The sequence below is a fragment of the Vigna unguiculata genome, chromosome 10 (genome assembly GCF_037176805.1).
Source record: "Vigna unguiculata cultivar grain cowpea cultivar isolate G323 ecotype 2 chromosome 10, ASM3717680v1, whole genome shotgun sequence".
NCBI classification, from domain to species: domain Eukaryota; kingdom Viridiplantae; phylum Streptophyta; class Magnoliopsida; order Fabales; family Fabaceae; genus Vigna; species Vigna unguiculata.
The window spans coordinates 3,932,686-3,956,120 of NC_140801.1; the positions used below are offsets into that span (position 1 = coordinate 3,932,686).

Consider the following 23,435-nt stretch of genomic DNA (forward strand, 5'->3'; position numbering starts at 1 on the left):
CTGTTATTTGTTCTAAGAATTTTATTTGGCAGGTAATTTTTTGGTGGATAATTATTTTTTACAAAATTATAAAATTCGTAAGTATTTTACAAAAATTGTTGCAAAAAGTGTTTTATACAAAATATTTTATAAAAAAATTGATAATAATTTCTCTACAATTTTTTTATAACAAAATTCTTAAGTATTTCTTAAAAAATAATTTCTAAACAAAATTGATAGAAAATATAAATTATTTAATTATGATTTTAATTAGTTAAAAAAATACTTTTTGTTAATTACATTAAATTTTTAATAAATATTTTCTAGTTAATTTTTTTTAATATTATACGATGATATTTAAGTAATATAATAATGTAAAATATTTTTCATACTATAGATTATATAATTAACAATAAAATTTAAGAACATAGCTTAATTAAAAATATTTTGTATTTTAAAGAAACCACAAACATTTAATAAAAATTTAATTACAAAATTTTAAATTTAAAACATAATTAAGCTTAGATTTTAACTATATTAACAATAAAAAGTATTTATGAGATATTAGTGTTATTATTATATATATTTTGACAGCAGAACCAATGTAAGGAGGTTCTGTATCCAAAAGACACGATCTGCCCAATCAGACTAAACCTTACAATTATTATTCTTTTGACAAAGGAACGCAAGTGAGTCAACAGCGACACCTTCCTCAACACGTTGTTGTTTGCGTTACCTCTTTCCTTTTCCTTGTTTCTTTTCCCTCGCTCTTCCTTCTTCAATCCCTGGAAAATTCTCGAACATTTCCCCTTCTCTCTCCATAACTCACCAATCCAAAAACACAACCACAAACATTTTTCTTTATTGTATATTTTTATTTTCACGCATTTAACTCACTATTTGTATGCATCCATTATCGAGCGATAGAATTTTCTAGAAAGAGGGAAAATTGGGCGAAATGGGGCCAAACGCTGCGGCGGCGAAACAAGCAGAGCAGCTCCGAATTAACGGCAACACTTACTTCAAGAAAGACCGTTTTGGTGCCGCCATCGATGCTTACACCGAGGTATTCTTCTTCTTGTTCATCTTTTTCGTCTTCTTTTTCTTCTTGAGTCATCTTTCACAGGAATTTGAGTAATTAATTAAAGTTAATCTTTCTTTTGTTTGGTTGGAAGGCGATTACACTGTGCCCTAATGTTCCGATTTATTGGACGAATCGTGCGCTGTGCCATCTCAAGCGCAAGTATGTGTGACCTTTCAATTTCGCGTTTGTTTGTGAATTTAATTTAATTTGTTGCGTGTAATTTTTCGGAAAGTTAGAGACTGCAATGCGATTTGGAATGGTTTTTGTTAATGTGTTTCATTTGGTTGTAGTGACTGGGAGAGAGTGGAGGAAGATTCTCGGAAGGCAATTCAGCTGGACAGCAGTTCAGTTAAGGTTTTTGTTGCTAATTTTCCTTGGGATTTTGTAGTTCCTTTTGCAGGTGTTGGATGATTATTTAGCTTACGGGTTTTAGTATAGGTTCATGTGATGATTTAAGTGTGTTGGAGATTCCTACAAGTCTAGATATATGACTAAAATAGAGCATATATGTGAATCCAAATGTCTTCTTACAAAAGACTGTTTTGTTGGGTTGAGTTAGGCCTAACCTCCCACTTTATAAGATGTATCAAAACCTATCTTAACTTAACAAAGTTTGTTGAATATGTTGTGTCACTTATATAGGCTATTGTTACACCACTCACAAATATATGATTCTATGCTTAAATTGTCGGCATTGGGGTTGGATTGGAGATTGGACATTGTTCAAAGGTATAGCTAAAATAGAGTAGTGAGTGAAAACCTGACCTTAAAAGCAGTTTTATAGGGTTGAGTTAGGTTTCTTAAACCTATTTTTAAGAAAGAACGTGGAACTCCCTTTTGAATTGAGTGGGCTACATTTTATTATGTCTTGGCTTTGAGATAGATGATATGGTGTATGTGTTTGTGTTTGGTGGTTTGTGTCTTGCAAACTTCATGTTCGTCATTGAGCCTTGAACTGTGAATTACCAAGCCAAGATACTCAAAGGATGGCAAATATAGCTGGATGCATTGATAATAGCACATGTGTGATAGTATTTTCCATTTGTTTTTGAACCTCCGGTGATAGATCCAGCTGGGCTATGAATTTGATGGTTTGATTGCCTTCTCCTGAGTATTTAAAGATATAGTTAACAGATAAATTATACTTAAAAGAAAACGGTAAAGGTTGGTTCATATTTGATAGCAATGTGCACTGTGATTATTTTTCACTTTTCAAAAACTTGTTGGTTGATACATCTGGCATATGATTTTGGTAGTTTTTTTAATTTGAACTTTTGAATTATTCGTAAAGCTATTGTAAGCGGTAGACAATCATATAGTGTTCTGGCTGTTTTTAAATAGATGCATATGCGCTTCATGATCCATGGCTTAGAAAACTTCATGATGGATTCTTGAAATAGTAGCTATGAAGCCTAGATACTAAAAATATGGCAAAGATTGGTGACAGATGCATATTTGATGCGAATATGCACATGATAGTGTTTTTCTTCTCTTTTTTATTTATTATTGTTGAACTTTTATTGATCCATGCATTTGGGATATGATTTTGATAATTTGAATGCCTTTTCATCTGTGTCATTACAGTTATAGTAAATGTTAGACACCTATAGTGAGAAATATATAATTTGGGATTTTTGTTATGATTCCATTTTTTTAAAAGTTGTGATCTTCATGCACTGATATATACTTATTTATGATTTAATGCAAAAATTTCCGTGTCCAATGTCTCTGTACAAATATTGTGCACTTGTATAAAATACACGTATTTAATTTGTGGTAATGTTCTATGGCTGTATCATGTCTTGTATTTATAAGAATTTTCTAAATACCTGTATCCATGTTGAAGTTTACCTGTATCATTAACTTATGAGTTATAAAGTGTAGGGGCTTTATAAAATGTGAAGCAGTTCTTTGTGAAAATATTGATAGTGCAATTTTGGTAGATCCAGCGATTTATGAAACGAGAACTCCTTCAATAAAAGTATTTGCATGATATGGATCTACCTCTCAAGTCGAATCTGCCTACTCTAAGAAATGAAAACCAGTGATTTATGCGAGTAAATCTTCAGCCTAGATGTAGAAATAGAAATAAATTAGTTTTCTCGGTTACATTTGTGGGAACTGTCATAGTTTTGGTTGGGGAGATGGTCTGGCTAGTAGTATTCAACTGTACCCATCATATATCGGAGCCTAGTGTGTATCAGGACCTTGTAGTAATGTGTTTGGTAGAATGGAGGGTGCATATATACGAGTGTATGTGCATGTGTGTGTGTACCATTTGGATTAAGTTCGGAAGAAGTATGCAATTCTGGGATATTTACTTTGTAATGTTTTGCGGTAGAGTTGTGTGCAATTCTGTGAAACCATTTTCTTGGTGTTAGTTATTGGCGGCTATATTATATATCTGTAATTTCTTGCCTGTTTATCATTTATTTTTTTCGTTGTTAATCTGTGTTTTTTGATTGTCTTGTTTCCCGCTGAATTTTCTTTTTTGTTAACATTTCAGGCCCACTATATGTTGGGGCTCGCATTGCTACAGAGACAAGAATCTGCCAAGGGAATTAAAGAATTGGAGAAGGTTTGTTTTTACAATAAAAACCTTTTCAGTGTGTTTCTTGCACATTTGTTAATTTTTTATATTTATCTGCTGCAAGAAATCATTTAGTTTTTGATTGGTTGTCAAGGTAGTTAATCTCGAGATCTATTCAGACTCAAAGGAGATACAAAATTGTGGAATCCTAATATGAAGTGTAAGACTCTACAAGATATATAAAATTCATATATACGCATATAACATAACATAAATAAGAGAAAAGAGCCAAGCGTAACAGACCAAATGTTTAATTAAGCTTAAATTTACAATCATAGTCATAGACTAATAAGTATATGAAGTTTAGTGACCAAGCCCCGTACAAAACTCACAGGTCATAAATGACAAACAAAGCAACTTAAAATATTGTAAGACTAGACCACTAAAATAGATAATCCCAATTAAAATCATAATCCCTCTAGAGATCTTCATTTTGTCCATATAAAGAGAACCAATGAACCACACAAACGGGGCAGCAAAAGCAGAGGAACCAAACAGAGAGCTGGAGAACCTTAGGCCTGGCATAGAAGAGCAATGGTTAGCTTCATGCAACTCTTTTGGGGCTCGGGTGAGAGAGGACACAAATTTGGTGGTAGAGGTTGAAGATGCACTAATATCATGTGTTTTCCTCTATTTTAGTGTGGGGGTTGTAAAAAAGTTTGTTTTAGGGCTTGGTTTATATAGACTTAGTTTTACAAAAGTCTAAAACGAAGAAAGGGGCAAGAAACTTGATCCACTGCTGAATGTTGACACAAGCGTGATCCACCACACAAACTTAGAAAACTCAGAAAAGCAGCAAGAAACTCAGAAAACCCTATTTTTATGTTTTTTTTTTCAATTGAGTATATGATAAATTAAATATTTTTGTTTAAGTCACTTCTTTTACGAGTGTCAGTTCTACTATGTTGAAACATGTGTCACCTATACTAACAGGATACGTAACCTTATGATAGAAAACATATCGGATCTTAAAAAATTAGTTGAAGCATCAGAAGAGAAATCTAAAAGTATTCTGAGGGGTCGGTTAAAAGTGTCAACATAATAGTAGGGTGAAATACAAAATAAATATTTTTTTGAGGTACTTAGACCAAAATTTAATAATTCACTAGGTACCTAATTTGAAAAAAAATATTGGATAGTAAAAAAAATAAATCAGTCGAATATTGTGGAATTGAAACTTATTTAAGACAAATTTTTCTACAAATTGCGACTTGAATCATTTTACTAGGTGCCCTTTCGAGTCAAGTTTTGTTTAGGTTAGGTTTTCTTGAAGCAATATTTCTTATACTTTCACTCTTCATAACTGTTACATGTCCTACATTTAGCTCATGCTTACAACTATAACCATCACCTGTGGTATATAAAAGTGGTCATTGGGTTTGTTGGAAGTTGCACCGACAAGTCAAATTATATTCATATTGTATGATTCATATTTGCTCAAATAAAAAGATTGTGACCAATGATGCCAAAGGGCGGTGGATAGTTTCTCTTGTCAGAGATGCGCCTTGATACTAACTTGAGAATAAATATGTGGAGAAAGATGCTTGAGGGAACTCTAGATGACAATAACTTGAGAGGAACAAAATAAAGTCCCATCCTTGGGGCTCTAGAAGACAGATATGTACTACAAAAGGAAAGCTTTTACAAAGTTACTTTGAAGATAATGTAAACTCTTATATCGGTTTACAAATAGAAAAGCAAAAGAAAAATAGATACTAATTTACCTCACTGGAGTTTTAACTCTATTGAAAATGACTAATAAGTCAGATTGTCTAAATTTTGGCTTACCTACAGAGCTGTTGATGGACATGGTACTTCTATCATTTAAATTTGATATCTCAGCTAATTAATATAACTTTCCTGATTATTTACTCTATACTATGCTTTTCTGAGATACAAACAGTCATTTTACCTGTTTTGTTTTTCATTTCAAATACCTGATGATTCTGTTATTGTTTGTGATCATAATTAAGGCTTTGGATCTCGGAAGAGGTGCCAATCCTAAGGGCTATATGGTAGAAGAAATATGGCAAGAGCTTGCAAAGGCAAAATACCATGAGTGGGAGCGATCATCGTCGGAACGAACATGGGAATTGCAGAGCTTGAAGTATGTTTTTCTGGTGATTGTCAGACCTATTATCTGGGGGTCTTTTAGCAGTGTTTGAAGTTCTATTGTCTCTTAACATATTTGTTATTACCTCATGTAAAATTTGATTTAGTTTGCCTGTGTCATTTATTTATTGTGTAGTGATTATTACTTAGTGTCCATGTCAAGTGTTGTAATAAAATGTGTTAAATGTCTCAGATTAGCTTGCGAGTCTGCTCTGAAGGAAAAACATTTACTCGAATTCTCCCAAGCGGAAGGATTTGTAGATGATCCTACTACTTCCCATTCAGAACAATTAGAGGCTTTAAAAGTAGTCTTCAAGATAGCTGCAGAAGCCGATACACCTACTGAGGTGTGTACATGCCTTCTGTTTTCTTAATCTTCATCAAATATTCCTTTGTGGTGCACTGGAAATTGCCATGTTATTAATCACACATTGAGTGTACAGGTGCCAGATTACTTATGTTGCAGAATCACACTCGACATTTTTCACGATCCTGTAATCACTCCAAGTGGGCTTACATATGAGAGAGCAGTGATTCTTGAGCATCTTCAGAAGGTAAGCTGATTTTCTTGTTTCTTCTTATTGAATGTTTTCCATTTCAATGAACCCCATGTGCAATTCTTCAACTTTCTTATACAGGTGGGTAAATTCGACCCAATAACGCGGGAACCGCTTGATCCATCACAGTTAGTGCCAAACTTGGCCATTAAGGAAGCGGTTCAGGCATTCTTGGACAAGCATGGTTGGGCTTACAAGGTAGACTAACGGAATATTATGTGTCAAATTTAGTTGATGTGGTAGTTTTATCTTTTCAGCAATGCAGCAGGATGTTGAATTCTGCAAGCGTGGCCGAAGTTGTTTGTTTTACTTTTGTTTGCTGTTTCATGGCGTACTGACTCTTGGACACCCATCTTATTAAGTGTACATATGTGTTTGATGTCATGTATTGTGTAAATATAGTAGTATGCATATTAGTGTTTGTCGAGGCTACTTTTTTTAGTCTGTCTTGTCAAAATATTGAATCTATTTTTAAACATTTGTTGTCTTTTCTGAGATAGTATTTGTGTAATGTCACGATAACCAAGGACAAGAAGAAATTCATAAGTCACTTAATTTATTTAAGGCTATTATTATTTTGACGCCCAATAAATTTTTAGACACATTTTACATTCATTATTTTTCTTTCCATCTCTTTTTTACAAATACAAAAAAGTTAACTTTTTTTAATGACCAAAATACCTCTAAGAGTAGGTTGTCAACTAGTGTAAGTGTAGTAAAAATTCATTTTCCTTTACTCAAATGGATGAAGGTTATTCAGTAATGTTTCTTTCATGTAGATATCATTATGTTTGCAAAAGTACCAAAATGGGGCAATTGTTTTTTGGAGAATTGCCAAAATGGAACATTTTAACATGTTTTAAGTTATGTTAAGATGACAAAACTTTAGTGTGAAGAAAAGACAATATGATTTTAATTTAAAGCATTGATAAAGTTTAAGTTAAGTTGACGAGACTTTATTCGGTACCTTTTAAATTGAAGTTGTGTTAAATTTTAATGACTTTAATTTAGTTTGATAGAAATAATACCAAATTTATATGACTTTGGTTTAAAATGTTTTAAAATAAAATTGTGTCAACTTAATATGACTTTAACTTTAAAATTGTTTTGAACTTAAAATTGTGTCATTTGGTAACACTTTTTCATAATAAAATCATATCACCTTCACACAAATTATGTATTTTTGTAATTTTTTAATAAAAATTTCTTCCGGTATTGTTAAAAAAATAAATTGCACAATGGTGTTTTCGCCAAATATGTTTGATGTCATCAAATAAAAAATGGTGTTAGGTATCTGTTTTTTTATTTATTTATCTTTTCATATTTATAAATAACTCGATGAAATCATTGTTCTCGTATCATGCACCAGAATCGCTCATCTGCCATAAATGGAAGAATAGAAACAAAATGTTAAAGTTATGAATAAAAAAGTGGGGCACAATGTCCATTTTTATCAGCTTTTTTCATCCCGAGAAGCAAGCAATCTCTTTCAGTTTCCGATTTCTTTAATTCTTCTAATGTTAATATATAAAACAATATTAAAAAAAAATTTCACTTCCATTCTCGGATTTAAATTTTGTTAAAATATTTTTTATTCCAATTTTCGTCAAGTTTTGTCAAATTAGTTCTAATTTTGTTTTTGTGCTTAAATAGGTCCTAATTTTAGTTAATTAGGTCATATTTTGCTAACACCATTAACGACCATGAACAATGAGTGTCACGTGTCATTTCGTGTTTAATTTTTAAAAATTTTTAAATGTCCACGTGTCAATCCAACCGCGTGTCATGTGTCAGAATCAATGTTTAATATTCAATTTGGTTTCTATATTTATGATTTTTGTTCAATTCAGTCCCGATTTTTGTTAACATGAAACAATTTTGTTGCTTTTCCAAATTGAAACTAAATTTAATTTTTATATTAAAATTCAAATTTTTAAATAAATATTTTTATATAATATATTAAAATTCACATCATTATCATTTTTATATAAAAATTAAATTTGATTTCATCTTCTATGGGGACAATATTGGTCAATTTTAATTAAAATTGAGACTAAATTAAACAAAAGTAACAAATATAGGGACCAAATTGAATATAAAATATTGACTCTGATACGTGGCACGCTGTTGGATTGACACATGGACATTTTAAAAAATTTAAAAAATTTAAAATTAAAAAATTAGTTTTTTTTAAAAAAATTACGAAGTGACATATGGCAATCACTGTTCATGATCGTTAATAATTTAAACGGTGTTAGTAGAAAAAGACGTAATTGAACAAAATTGACGAAAATTAGACTTATTTGAGCAAAAAAAACAAAATTAAGATTTAACAAAACTTCACCAAAATTAGGACAAAAAAGATATTTTAACCTTAAATTTTTTGTTCTCTTTTTCCTTTTTCTCTATTTTAATCTTTTATTCTTTTTCATTTAACTACAGTCTCTTCTAGCGATCTTGATCTACGTTGAAACATTGTGCTCTTTCTTTTTTTGGAATCATCAACAAGGAACATTGGTAACTCATTATTATGTGTCCTTCATTTTTTAACTATATTTGTTTAGGTCTTTTGTATATTTCCTTTCTTTACACGAATTGTTTTTTTGTATTTTAGGGGCTTTTTTTTAACAAAAAGAAACTTATTTCCTTCTGACCATAGTGATGAACATTATAGAGTTTGCTTTCTTCTCACCAAAACCTAAATTGTATGGATTTTATAAGTTCTCCTTTTAAGTCCTTTTAGATGATTTCACTTAAGAATATAAAATAATAATAATTTCATCTAATACTTAATCTCTATTATTTAGTTTTATCTACTTAGGTAGTTTTGTCCTTATCAACTAGTCAAGATAGATTATTACTTTTAATGAATTTAAATTGTTGGGGTCAACATGATTTCTTAGCTTTAGTTCTTATGATTAGTTATAGGAAACATATATAATTTATTTTTTATAATTTTCTTATAAATTTTCCATAATTTAGTCTCTATGACTGAAAAGAACTAAATTTAACTTAAAAAAAAAAATTAGTCTCATCATTTGAAACAACTTAAAGGGTTTATTGTTAGAGACTAATCTATAAATTTAAACAATATAAAATGTAGTTCATATATTTTAAATATTTTAAAAATTTTAAAAATTGAGAGCGTACTTTACTTTTAAAATTTTTTGCAAAACATTTAACGTCTACTGTTAAATATTTGCTTTTTTAACTGCAGATCGCTGTTTAATTTTTTAATTAGTCAATAGGTCTTCCTAAACTTTAGGTGCAAGTATGTTTGTTATTCACATTTCTTGAAATCATGGTGATGTGGTTACTGTCAGTTTTATTTTTTTTATTATAAATGTACTGCTGCTACGTTGAATGAAAGAAGCCCTTTCTTCACATCAGTCTCATTATACTGTACACTTTACCTTGCTCTGTTTTTTCCTTCTCCCGATTAAATCATTTCCATTTCAACTCCAACAATCTGGTATCCAGAGCTGTTTTCTTACGGGCCTGTGAAATAATGGACGCTGAATCAAATTTCTCCCAAGTAGCACCTTCGGTCTTTGACGGAGAAAACTACGATGCTTGGGGGGTAAAAATGGGGGCTTACCTAGAGGCTTTGGATCTTTGGGAAGCCATTGAAGAAGATTACGAAATCCTTCCGCTGCCCGAAAATCCCACTATGACCCAGATGAGAAGTTACAAGGAGAAGAAAACTCGGAAAGCAAAGGCGAAATCATGTCTCTTTGCTGGTGTTTTTGCAACCCTCTTCACTCGAATCATGACCTTAAAAACAACAAAAGAAATATGGGAGTATCTAAAGAAGGAGTATGCAGGGGATGAAAGGATTCGAGGTATGCAAGTGTTGAACTTGATGAGAGAATTTGAGCTTCAAAAGATGAAGGAGTCTGAGACCATTAAAGAGTACTCAGACAAATTGCTTGGCATTGTTAACAAGGTAAGATTACTTGGCAAAATTTTTTGGATTGCAGAATTATCGAAAAAATTCTTGTAACTGTGCCAGAAAGGTATGAGGCATCCATAACCACCCTAGAAAACACAAAGGATCTGTCCAAGATTACCTTGGCAGAGGTGTTACATGCTTTGTAGGCGCAAGAGCAACGGAGGCTTATGAGACAAGATCAAGTGGTTGAAGGTGCGTTACCGGCAAAGCATCACAGTGGAAAGAAAAAATTCAAGAAGCATAAACAAACAAGCGGTGAAAACACTACATACAAAGGCAAGTGCAAAAAGAAAAATTACCCACCTTGTGAGCACTACGGAAAATTCGGTCATCCACCATTCAGGTGTTGGAAAAGACCAGATGCAAAATGCAACAAGTGTAATCAGCTTGGACATGAAGTTGTAATTTGTGGAAGCAAACAACATGAAGTCAATGCCTAGGTTGTTGAGCAAGATGACGAAGATCATATTTTCTCTGCTTCAATTTTTTCAGCAAAGAGTAACTCTGAATGTTGGTTGATTGACAGTGGTTGTACCAACCACATGTCGTATGACAAAACTCTATTAAAGGACATGAAGCCTACTAAAGTCTCAAAGGTCAGAATAGGAAATGGTGACTATATTTCTGCAAAAGGAAAAGGAACCGTAGCAATTTTAACGAGCTCAGGTACAAAAATAATCTCCGATGTTCTTTATGTACCTGACATTGATCAAAATTTGCTAAGTGTAGGACAGTTGATAGAAAAGGGATTTAAAGTGTCCTTTGAACATCAAAATTGCCTTATCTCTGACATTGCTGGCCGGGAGGTTCTAAGGGTTAAAATGAGAGGTAAAAGCTTCTCATTTGATCCAACAGAGGAGAAGAATGTAGCCTATTACACTCAAGCCAATCTCACAGAACTCTGGCACAAGAGACTGGGTCATTGTCATCTTGAAAGAATGTTGAAAATACAGAAGAATGACATGTCTCTAGGTGTACCAACACTTTCTGAAAATCTTTCAAATTGTAATGCTTGTCAATTTGGTAAACAAAACAGAAAGTCTTTTCCCAAATCATCTTGGAGAGCCTCTCAAAAGTTGCAACTAATTCACACTGATGTGGCAGGACCTCAAAGAACACCATCACTACAAGGTAGTCTCTACTTGATTTTGTTCATAGATGATTTTACAAGAATGTGCTGGATTTTTTTCTTGAAATTCAAGCATGAAGTGGCTGGAGTATTTATGAAGTTCAAGAAAATGGTGGAAACTCAAAGTGGCTACAAGATTCAATTTCTAAGATCAGACAATCGGAAGGAGTATACATCAACAAAATTTAATCTATTTTGTGAAGAAGCATGAATTGCGCATCAATTGACAACTCCTTACACTCCTCAACAAAATGGGGTAAGTGAAAGGAGAAACAGATCTGTGATGGAGATGGCTATATGCATGTTGCATGAGAAGGAGCTACCTAAAACATTTTGGGCAGAAGCGGCTAATACAACAGTTTTCTTGCAAAATCGGCTTCCAACCAAGGCCTTGAAAGATAAAACTCCATTTGAGGCTTGGTATGGGTATAAACCTTCTCTAACCTTCCTTAAAGTATTTGGTTGTGTCTGTTTTGTATATATTCCTCAGGTTAAGCGTGATAAACTTTGCAAGAAGGCTACTCCAGGCATCTTTGTGGGTTACAGTTATGTTTCGAAAGCCTACAAAGTGTATCATCCTCAAATCGGAAAGATGACTATCACTAGAGATGTACATTTCAATGAAGGTCAGAAATGGGATTGGAAGAACTCACAAAGCACAATAGAATTATTTCCAATTATAGAAGATAATCATCATGGAGAACAAACCACAGAATTGTTGCAAGATGAATTGGAAGATGATCCTCCAATCAGAGGGACTAGGCTATTGTCTGACATATCTCAATCAACAAATACAAGGCCAGACTCGTGGTTAAAGGGTATGCACAAATCTTTGGTGTTGATTATTCTGACACTTTTGCTCCTGTGTCTAGATTAGATACAATCAGATTGGTGTTAACTATAGCTACGCAAAAGGGCTAGAAAATATTCCAGTTGGATGTCAAATCAACATTTTTAAATGGAGTTCTAGAAGAAGAAATATATGTAGAGCAACCAGAGGGATTCGTGAAGCATGGTGAAGAAGATAAAGTTTATCTACTAAGAAAGGCCCTATATGGCCTAAAGCAAGGTCCAAGGGCCTGGTACAGTAGAATAAATGATCACCTATTAAGCATAGGCTTTACAAAAAGCTTATCTGAATTCACTCTCTATGTGAAAGATAAGGGAAATAGTTTTCTCATAGTTTCACTATATATTGATGATCTTTTAGTAACTGGAGATGACACAAAGTTGATTGACAAATTCAAGCAAGAAATGATGCAAGCATTTGAAATGACAGATCTTGGTCTCATGACCTATTTTCTTGGAATTAAGATCAAACAAGGTGAAAATCAAGTGTTCATTTGCCAAAGAAAATATGCAAAGGAAATATTGAGGAAATTTCAAATGGATGAATGTAAAGCAGTTAGCACACCAATGAATCAAAGAGAGAAATTCATCAAGGAAGATGGTGCTGATAAAGTTGATGAAGGATACTACATGAGCTTGATTGGATGTCTAATGTACCTAACTGCAACAAGGCCAGGCATTATATTTGCTGTAAGTCTCTTATCTCGATTTATGCATTGTGCTAGTGAGGTGCATTTAAGAGCAGCAAAAAGAATATTAAGGTATGTGAAAGGCACTCTTGATTATGGTGTTAAATTTGAGAAGTGTACAAATTTCAAGTTGTGTGGATTTTCTGATAGTGATTGGGCTGGATCTTATGATGACATGAAAAGCACTTCAGGGTATTGTTTCAACTTAGGTTCAAGAGTTTTCTCATGGTGCACAAAGAAGCAAGAGATTGTAGCACAATCCACTGTAGAGGCTGAATTCATAGCAGCAACAGCTGCTGTAAATCAAGTTCTATGGCTGAAAAAGATTCTATATGATTTACACTTTGAGCAGAAAAATAAAATTGAGGTTTTTGTTGACAACCAGGCAACAATTGCAATTGCAAACAATCCAGTATGTCATGGGAAAACAAAACATTTCAACATCAAGCTCTATTTTTTGAGGGAGATGCAGCAAAATGGAGAAGTGAACTTAGTTTACTGTAAGTCTGAAGATCAGTTGGCTGACATGTTTACAAAGCCTTTGCCTATCAACAAATTTGAATAATTGAGAAAAAGAATTGGAGTGTGCAGCAGTTCCTAAAGCAAGGAGGAGTATTAAATATTTGCTTTTTTAACTGCAAATCGTTGTTTAATTTTTTAATTAGTCAATAGATCTTCCTAAACTTTAGGTGCAAGTATGTTTGTTATTCACGTTTCCTGAAATCATGGTTATGTGGTTACTGTCAATTTTATTTTTTTATTATAAATGTACTGCTGCTACGTTGAATAAAACAAGCCCTTTCTTCACATCAGTCTCATTATACCGTACACTTTACCTTGTTCTGTTTTTTCCTTCTCCCGATTAAATTATTTCCATTTCAACTCCAACATCTACAATCAACAAAAGAGATATTCGTGCATCGCTACTGGTTGAAAAAGTAAACTATATTCAATTTTAAAAACAAAATAAATATATAGATCACCTATGTTACTTAAGTGTTGATTAACATTTATAAAGAGAGATATACGGTGTTATCAGATAAAAAAGTTCACGTCGTAAAAACGAAGCACGAACTGGATAATGATGAAAGAACAAATTAGCTCTAGAAATAAAGAATTTGAAAAGAGGTAATAATGACATTTTTGGAAAACATTTTGCAAATGGCCAAGCAAACATAAAGTGGAATCGTCAGATGGTATTATTATTATTATTATTATTATAAAATACATTGGTAAGACTTCTTGAAAAAAGTAATAATAAAGTAATTAACGTACGTGCAATAAAAAGGCTCAATAATAATATAATTTTTATATTGGTTCATCCTAATTTAAACAACGTCTAATTTTTATGGTACCAATTGTTGTTTTACAGAATAATGTTAGGTAGCAAAACAAAACAGAGGAAATAAAATTCTGAAAGAGAAAGAATATACGAGTTGAAATAAAGGTGTGATCGTTATATATGCAGTAACAAGAAAACTAATTGAGATTCTGCTAAATTAATTGATTGTTATTATTCTCGTAATGTTTGGGAACATTTATTTTGACTAAAAAAATTGTTCAACAACTAAAAGAAAAATATAAAGTAAATAAAGATGACACGTGGAGTATGAAACAAATGTTTACCAATAATCCACCAATAATCCTTCAAATTTATCTAGGGATTTATATCTGCTTCTTTTTGAGCTTACAATTGAAAAAGGACGCTTGTTTCACTGTTCTATTTTTCTCAGCAATTATAGTTACAAGGTACGCCACCTTCATTATACTATTTTTGTTGTAATGAATACCAGGTGTTGTTTGGAGAGGAGTTGGAGATGACTATGTTTGAAATCAATTGCAATTACATTTTCCAAATGAAAGTTGTTTGGAATGTATTTATAAGGAAACCCTCGCCAACAAATCCATCTCAGTTGTTTAGAAATGTGCCCATAATCTCCACTAAGTTGTACATGATCAAGTTGTGGCAGTCTTAGTCTCTTCATTTTCTTGAAAGCAAGAGCTTCCAAGGAATCTCTATTGCTGGAATGCAGTTTCAGGGACAATCCCTCTATAGCTTCTGTCCCCTGTGACGGAATATAGCAAAGATAAACAATTGAGAAACCCCTAAATAGTTGTTGATTATTGTTGTTTAATGTTGAGTCTAACAAGTTAACAACACATGCATTACACTAAAAAAGAAACCAGTTTCAAAATCATATATATAAATAATGTTCTTACACTATTCTCTTCCAGTACATCTTGTACATCTTCCTGAAACCATAATCGACTCCTTTTCCCCGGTTCCTTTGGGTGCAATTCACGAATAAATTCTCTTCCCATGTCTCGTAACAAAGGATGCATTTCAAGTTTGTTGTTCCTTTCAACTTTTATGAGGCCACGTTCTATGAGAACTGTTATTCCAAAATCAGCATCTAGTTCACAGGCATTTAATATCTCTGTGACGTAGTATCTTTCTTTGCCAATAAAGAAACAACATACATCAAGAAATATATCCTTTTTTGTATCATTATTAAACCGTCAAAACTTATTTTCAATGCCGTTTGAACTTGATCCGCAGGAATTCTTTGTAGTTTCCACAATACACTTTTCCACACTTTTATTGTCCTATCACATAAATAGGAACCATGGAACTGAAGAGCTAGTGGCAGTCCTTCACAATAAGCAACAGTGTTTCTTGCAAGATCACTCCATTCTTCTCTTGGTTTTGCTTCTCTAAAAGCATGCCAACTGAAAAGCTCAAATGAATCATCTTCGTTCAGAAGATGCATTTTATAAACATAATCAACTTTCAGTAGGTTCAGCAAATGAATATCTCTGGTTGTGATGATCATCACAGTTCCTCGACCGAACCATTCACGATTCAGGCATAGGTTTTCTAATTGCCCAAACTCATTCACATCATCAACCACAATGAGCAACTTTTTTCGAGAAAGTCTATTCTGGATCATAGTTCTTCCCATCCCAACGCTTTCCACCTCCAACTTGGATTTTAGGACATCATAAAGAAGATTTTCTTGCAAATCAACATTAAGGATCTAATAGTGAAGGAGGATACCGAAATGATCTGTATACAAGAAACAAAGTTGAATACTTTAAGTAATCAGAAATGTTATAGATTATGGGGAGACAATAATATAGATTGGATACACAAGGAAGCTGAAGGTGGGGCTGGGGGTATTTTGACTATGTGGCACAAAAATATATTTGTATATGAGAGACACATCATCAGTAAGTCAACATAAAGGAAAAGAATGTTCCAATTATAGTAGTAAATGTTTACTCGTCGTGTCATTTAAAAGAAAAGTTAGGAATGTGGGATGAAATAGTCACAATTAGACATTTAGAGGTCTGTAAGACATGGTGTATATTGGGGAACTTTAATGCAGTTAGAAAAAAGGAGGAAAGAAGAGGAGTAAACATTGATGGTAGCAATAAAAAGGAGATTTCAAAATTTAATAAATTTATTGAAAAAACAGAGATGTTTGATATACCACTTGTTGACTGGAAATACACATGGTACATACCAAATGGAAGTGCTAAAAGTAGAATAGATAGAATTTTAACTTCCTTTGAGTGGCTTGAACAATGGCCAGGATGCAAACAGCACATCCTAGATAGACAGGTTTCAGATCATTGTGCCATTGTACTAAGAACATCAAAGGTAGATTGGGGCCCAAAACCCTTTAGATCTTTAGAGGTTTGGAATAGTGAAAAAGGATTTAGTGAGTTCGTGAAAGAGCAATGGAATAATGACATTGTGGGAGGGAATGGCATGGTGGCAGTAAAAGAAAAATTTAAAAGGTTGAATCAGGACAAAGAATTGGAATAAAGAAGTTTTTGGTTTTATAAAGACAAAAGAGAATGACATAATTAGGAAAATAGGAGAGCTGGACAGGTTGGACGATGACAGTAATTTATGAGGTAAGCAAAATTGAACGAATGGAGCTCCTTAGCCAACTTAAGTTGATAATCTTAAACACGAATCGGTTTTGCAACATAAGTCTAGAATCAAATGGTTAGAACAAGGGGGGATTCTAATTCTAAGTATTTCCACTCATTGATCAAATGGAAAAGAATGAAGAATGAGATTAAAGGAGTGGAAATCCAATGGGTATGGAAAGAAGATCCAACAGTTGTTAAAGAAGTTGTTAAAGAATTCTATGAAAACAGATTGTCTGCAACAGATGGATTAAAACTTAGGTTTGACAATATTGTATTCACGGAGTTAACTATGGAGGATAATAACATGTTAACTAGATGTATAGAGGAATTAGAAATTAAGGATGCAGTGTGGTAGTGTGGGAGTTTAAAGAGCCATTTCATAATTTTAAAGAAACATTGGGACATTATAAACATGGAAGTATTGAATGCAGTAAACTATTTCATAATTAACGGAAATATACCAAGGGGGTTGTAATGCATTGTTCATCACTTTAATGCCTAAATCCCAGAATCCAATAGGACTGGATGAATATAGACCTATATCTTTGGTAGGATGTGTTTATAAGATAATATTCAAAATCCTATCTATAGAGTGAAGAAGGTGTTGCCTAACATAATTGATGCTTCACAGTCTGCATTCATCACTGGAAGAGGACTACTTGATAATGTCCTGGTGGCTAATGAAGTGGTGGAAGAGATAAAACGACGGAAGAGAAGTAGGGTAATAGTAAAGGTGGATTTTGAAAAGGCTTATGATTATGTAAGTTGGGAGTTCCTCTACTACATGATGAGTAGAGTAGGTTTCTATAATAAGTGGATTATGTGGATGAAGGGCTACCTAGAGTCATCTACTATTTCAGTGTTGGAAAATGGAAGCCCAACTCAAGAATTTAAACCTACAAGAAGGCTGAGACAAGGTGACCCCTTAGCACCATTCTTGTTTCTTATAGTGGCAGAAGGTTTAGCTGGATTGGTTAGAAATTCTATAAGGAAACAAGTATACAAAGGATTAAAAGTAGGAAAAAATAATGTTGGGGTTAATTTATTACAGTTTGCTGATGACACACTCTTTGTGTGTGAAGCAAACCTCCAAAACATTATGGCTATAAAGAGTATACTTAGATGCTTTGAAATGGGTTTAGACCTTAAGGTAAACTTTCATAAAAGTAAGATCGGAGACTTAGTTGTAGACAAAAATGTTATACAAAGGTACTCTAAGGTCTTAAATTACAATAGTTTTAATCACCCGTTTCGTTACAAAATCTCAATTGGGTCCTCAACTTCAAAGTTATCTCAATTGGGTCTTATTTTTTGAAAATTTGTTCCAATTTGGTCTTTTTCGTTAGGGCAACATTGAAGACGTTTAAGGTGTACCACGTGTCAGCTCGTGATTTTTTTAATATTTTTTAATATTTTTAATATTTTTAATATTTTATTTTTTTACTTTTTTTTTCCTGAAAAAATAACTGACACGTGTCAAATTAGGGTTTTGCCACGTGTCAACTTGTGATTTTTTTAATTTTTAAACTTTTAAATTTAAAAAAGAAAAATTGCCACATGTCAAAATATGATTCTGCCACGTGTTAATTATTTATGTGAAAAATCTCGATTTAGTCCCTGTATTTGTTATTTTGTCTCAATTTAATCCTAATCTCTTTTTGAACTGAAGTAATTTCATCTCTTCCAAATTGAGACCAAATTTAACTTTTATATTAATATTATAATGATATTTTTATTATAATAAATATGTTTAACCAAATTATTTTTATTTAAATTTAAATTGTGCATTGAACTTAAAGTTGTTTAGAAATTATTAAAACAAATTTTTTAAATAAAGTCTCACAAAATTTGTCATTACCGCCCTACCTTTATACTATTTCTCCTTCTATAGAGAACCAATTTGTGTATGCAAGACAATCATAAAACTGCAAAGAAATTTTCTCTGGGGATGGGGTTCAGAGGGCAGAAGAATAGCCTGGGTAAAATGGGATAACTTATGCAAACCTAAAGAAGAGGGAGAGTTAGGAATAAAAGACATTAGATTGTTCAACAAAGTCCTATTAGCTAAGTGGAAATGGAGATTACGTGTGGATGAACAAGGATTATGGAAAGACATTAGAATCAAAATATGGACCTTGGAGAAATTTAAATGGAAATTTCAAAAAAAATATGGGTCTTTGTGGTGGAAAGATTTAAGTGAAGTAAGTGGTGAAGGTCAAGAAGGAAGATGGTTTGATCAAAATATTGAGTGGAAAGTTGGATCAAGGACTAAGATCAAGTTTTGGGAGGACATGTGGAAGGAAAACCGCTACCGGTTTCCACGGCTAGCAATGATAAAGGGAGAAATAGCGGTGGAAGGAAAAGACCAATGGATATGTTCTGCAGAAATCCAGCCGCTGCGATAGAGAAGAGAAAAAAAGAAAAACTAAGGCAAGCTAACATCAAAGAGGCATGTGACAAAATTTAAAGGCCTCGGTTCATCATTATATTGCTCGATTTTGGTACCAAGCAGGCTTGTCATTCAACCTTGTGAAATTGAAAAGTTTTCAAGATATGATTGATGCCATAGGTGCTTATGGACCCAATTTACCCGCGCCTAGTTATCATGAAATCAGAGTTCCACTTCTCAACAAGGAAGTTGAGTACACTGAGAAGTTGTTGCAAGATCATAAATTGCAGTGGAGCAAACATGGTTGCTCTATTATGTCAGATGCATGGACTGACCGAAAGCAACGATGCTTGATTAACTTTTTGGTGAGCTCCCCTGCAGGGACAATGTTTTTCAAGTCCATTGATGGTTCAAACTTTGTGAAGACATGAGAAAAACTATTTCAGATGCTTGATTCCCTTGTGGAGGAAATTGGAGAAGAAAATGTTTTTCAAGTTATAATAGATAATGGGAGCAATTATGTGTTGGCTTGTAAGTTGTTAGAAGAGAAAAGACCCCATCTCTATTGGACTCCTTGTGCTGCCTATTGTATAGATTTGATGCTTGAAGATATTGGAAAGCTTCCTTTGATAAAGAAGACAATTCAAAGAGGAATTAGTCTTGTTGGCTTTATCTATAGCCATTCTAGTACCTTGAGTTTGTTGAGACAATTTACAAATAAGAGGGAATTAGTAAGACATGCAGTTACAAGGTTTGCTACCTCCTATTTATCATTACAAAGGTTGCATCAAGAGAAGGAAAGTTTGAGAAAGATGTTCACTTCTGATGAATGGAGCAATAACAAGCTATTAAAGGAAGCCAAGGGGAGGGAGGCTACAAAAAATGTTCTTATGCCTTCATTTTGGAATCAAGTAGAATTTACTCTCAAAGTCATGACTCCTCTTGTTCATGTGCTTCGTTTAGTTGATGGGGAAAGAAAAGCTGCTATGGGTTATATATATATATGAAGCAATGGAGAAAGCTAAGGAAACAATAGCAAAGTCATTCAACAAGGATGAAAGTAAATACAATGATGTATTTACAATTATTGATAATAGATGGACATGTCAACTTCATCGCCCCTTGCATGCTGCTGGTCACTTTTTGAACCCAGAGTTCTTTTATTCCAACCCAGACATGGAATATGATTTGGAAGTTACAAATGGATTATATGATTGCATTAGGAGGTTGGTGCCAAGTAAAGATATGCATCAAAAATTTTTAACTGAGTTGCCTCTTTATAGGAGTGCAAATGGACCCTTTGGTGATGATTTTGCCAAAGAATCAAGGAAAACCACAGCCCCAGGTGAGACACTTAAACACTTTTTAAATTGTGCTAAGATATAATGGTTACATTCTAAGCTACTTTCGTTGCTTGTGTAGCTCAATGGTGGAAGAATTATGGACATGCAGCTCCCAACTTACAAAAGCTATCAATCCATATTTTAAGCTTGACATGTAGTTCATCGGGATGTGAGCGCAATTGGAGTGTTTTTGAGCAAGTAATAAGACAACTCATTTCATTATTATATTAGTTTGTAAGTTGTAGAAAGAAATTAATTTACATATTACTTATTCACATTGCAGATTCATTCAAAGAAAAGGAATAGACTGGACCACAAAAGGTTGCATGATTTGGTTTACATAAAGTATAATCAACAACTTGCTTAAAGATACAATATTAGGGATGAAATAGACCCAATTCTATTGAATGACATTGATGAATGTAATGAGTGGTTAGTGAGAGAAGTTGATGATGATAACGATAATGAAGAGGGAGGTAATGATTTGGTTTTTCATGATGATCCCAATCTTAATTGGGCAACTGTTTATGAAGCTTCAGGTATTGGAGAACCAATAGTTTATACAAGGAGACAAGCAACTAATAAAATAAAGCAACCATCAAGTGATGGTATTGTTATTGGATCTTCCCATGCTTCTAAGAAAGGCCCAGGTGCAACTCCAACTCCAACTCCAACTCCAACACCAACTCCAACTTCAATACAACCTAAGAAGGGTAAAGAGAGGGCTCAAATTCAAGTTCAAAATGAATTGCATGATAGCTCTGATTCTGAGTTTGAAAGATTACTTAACTTTGACAAGAGTCTCTCAGAAGGGGAAGAGGAGGAGGGATATGCCCCATTGGATGATGACATTGAAGACAATTATGTAGGAGTTGAAGAAGAACATGATGATTAGAAAGAAACTTAATACATACATTTAATGATTTGTTGCTATTTTATGTTTTGAACTTTAAATATGTAGTGTTTTGATATGATGTTATTATTAATTGAATTTTTATACATAGTATCATTACTTTTTCATTAAAATTATATGTGGTGGTATTATATTTTTTTATCGCAATACTTCCGCCATAACCAGTTATGGTTTCCGTTATAACTTTATAAAGGTTTTTGAGATCGTCGATATTTTCCATTATCCGATATCAATAACACTGCACGTGGGTAGGAGATATCCCATTAAATGTTAGATTCCCTAGGCTATATGCTAACTCTTATAATAGAGAACAAACATTAGTTGAGTTAGGGAGTTGGATTAGTAACAATTGGGACTCGGAACTAAGTTGGAGGAGAGAACTGTTTGTATGGAAAAACCCCAACTAATAGAATTCATGCATATATTAACACACAACTCATTACATATAAAAGGAGATGATACATGGGTTTGGAAAGATGTGGAAGGGGAGAAGTATACAGTAAAATCTACTTATAGAAAATTGCATAACACATTTATAGGGGAACTTTATGATATGTTCAAGTTATTTTGGAGTATAAGAGCCCACCCATCTGCACAATATTTTTCTTGGAGGGTAATCTTAAATAGGGTGGCAACAAAGGATAACCTTAGGAGGAGAGGAACAACATTACAAGACACCTTTTGCACGTTATGTGGGTTGGAGGAAACCGTAAGCCACTTATTTTTTACATGTAGCATTGCCAACAAGGTATGGAATATGTGCAATAGATGGGTAGGTGTAAGCACTACACACCATAATCAATCGTGTGTTCATTTCCAAAATTTTTCCATGTTGTATTTTAACAACAAAGGGGAACAATCTATGGAAAGGATTATGAATTTCTGTCATATGAAACATTTGGAGTCATAGGAATAGAGTTGTTTTTAGGCAAGGAAAAGTTGATGCAGAGAAAATTTTCACTATGGCACAATTGAGAGTGTGGACATGGATGAAACACAAATCTCCTACTGTGAAGTTCTCGTACGTAGGATGGCTTCAATGTCCAATTGAATGCATTAGACTAACCTGTAATAGGAAGAGAGGGAAGGGTATATAATATATGAGAAATATTTGTGTGTTTGTATCTAAATTTTGTGTAGGTGCTTGAAGCAAACACTGTGGAAAACAAAGTTTTATACTCACTGTGAAGGTGTACAAAATGGTTCTGAAAGCTACTACGGGAAAGGGAGTTGGATTGCAGTGAAAAACCTTATGTGAAGAATAGAGCAGCACTCTAATATGTGTTGGATAAATGTTATGATGTGTTTTTGTTGTAGTTCTTTGTTGTTTAGTGCATTCTTCTACATAGAATTTAGATTGTCTTTTTTAATTTTTCTGCAATATGCAAGGTTGGGTTGCTTTATTTCTTAGTTGATGTTATGTTGGCAATATGTGGGGTTGGGAAGATTTTTAGTTAATGTGTAGGTTTGGCAGAGATGTATTTGTGTGGCTCTTTATCTCTTTTCCTTTTGTAAATATCATGTATAAGGGTTGGAGTACCCCAAATACTTCATTTATATATATTTATAATTTTATTTGCTGAGAAAAAAAATATATTGAGATGTATTTGTGTGGCTCTTTATCTCTTTTCCTTTTGTAAATATCATGTATAAGGGTTGGAGTACCCCAAATACTTCATTTATATATATTTATAATTTTATTTGCTGAGAAAAAAAATATGTTGGGGCTCGCATTGCTACAGAGATAATAATCTGCCAAGGGAATTAAAGAATTGGAGAAGGTTTGTTTACATTAAACACCTTTCCTGTGTGTTTCTTGCACATTTGTTAATTTGTTTTATTATGTCTGCTGTAAGAAATCATTTAGTTTTTAAATGCTTGTCAAGATAGTTACACTCGAGATA

General features: G+C 33.1%; 1 protein-coding gene and 2 pseudogenes across 2 annotated transcripts; all 3 read left to right on the forward strand.

The window, feature by feature from the left end:
• Positions 1-660: 660 nt before the first annotated feature.
• CHIP (carboxyl terminus of HSC70-interacting protein) lies at positions 661-6,821 on the forward strand. 2 transcript variants are annotated; one of them, XM_028052149.2, is made up of 8 exons: positions 661-1,045; positions 1,155-1,222; positions 1,354-1,411; positions 3,570-3,641; positions 5,627-5,760; positions 5,959-6,112; positions 6,209-6,319; positions 6,404-6,821. In XM_028052149.2, exons 1-8 carry the CDS (start codon positions 938-940, stop codon positions 6,527-6,529), a joined length of 831 nt encoding a protein of 276 aa, XP_027907950.1. In that variant the 5' UTR covers positions 661-937; the 3' UTR covers positions 6,530-6,821. The 2 variants fall into 2 exon arrangements, with proteins under 2 accessions (XP_027907950.1, XP_027907949.1); XM_028052148.2 differs by having other exon boundaries at positions 662-1,045; positions 1,354-1,417.
• A 3,009-nt stretch (positions 6,822-9,830) lies between these two features.
• Positions 9,831-10,714, forward strand: LOC146882019 (uncharacterized; annotated as a pseudogene).
• A 102-nt stretch (positions 10,715-10,816) lies between these two features.
• Positions 10,817-21,525, forward strand: LOC146882020 (uncharacterized; annotated as a pseudogene).
• The last annotated feature ends 1,910 nt before the right edge of the window (positions 21,526-23,435 follow it).

Bases quoted from the DNA above. Each gene is read 5' to 3' on its own strand.
- CHIP (XM_028052148.2), top strand. From the start codon at position 938: ATGGGGCCAAACGCTGCGGCGGCGAAACAAGCAGAGCAGCTCCGAATT. The intron at 1,418-3,569 runs GTTTTTGTTGCT...TTAACATTTCAG, and splicing joins TGGACAGCAGTTCAGTTAAG to GCCCACTATATGTTGGGGCT. The intron at 6,113-6,208 runs GTGTGTACATGC...TTGAGTGTACAG, and splicing joins AAGCCGATACACCTACTGAG to GTGCCAGATTACTTATGTTG.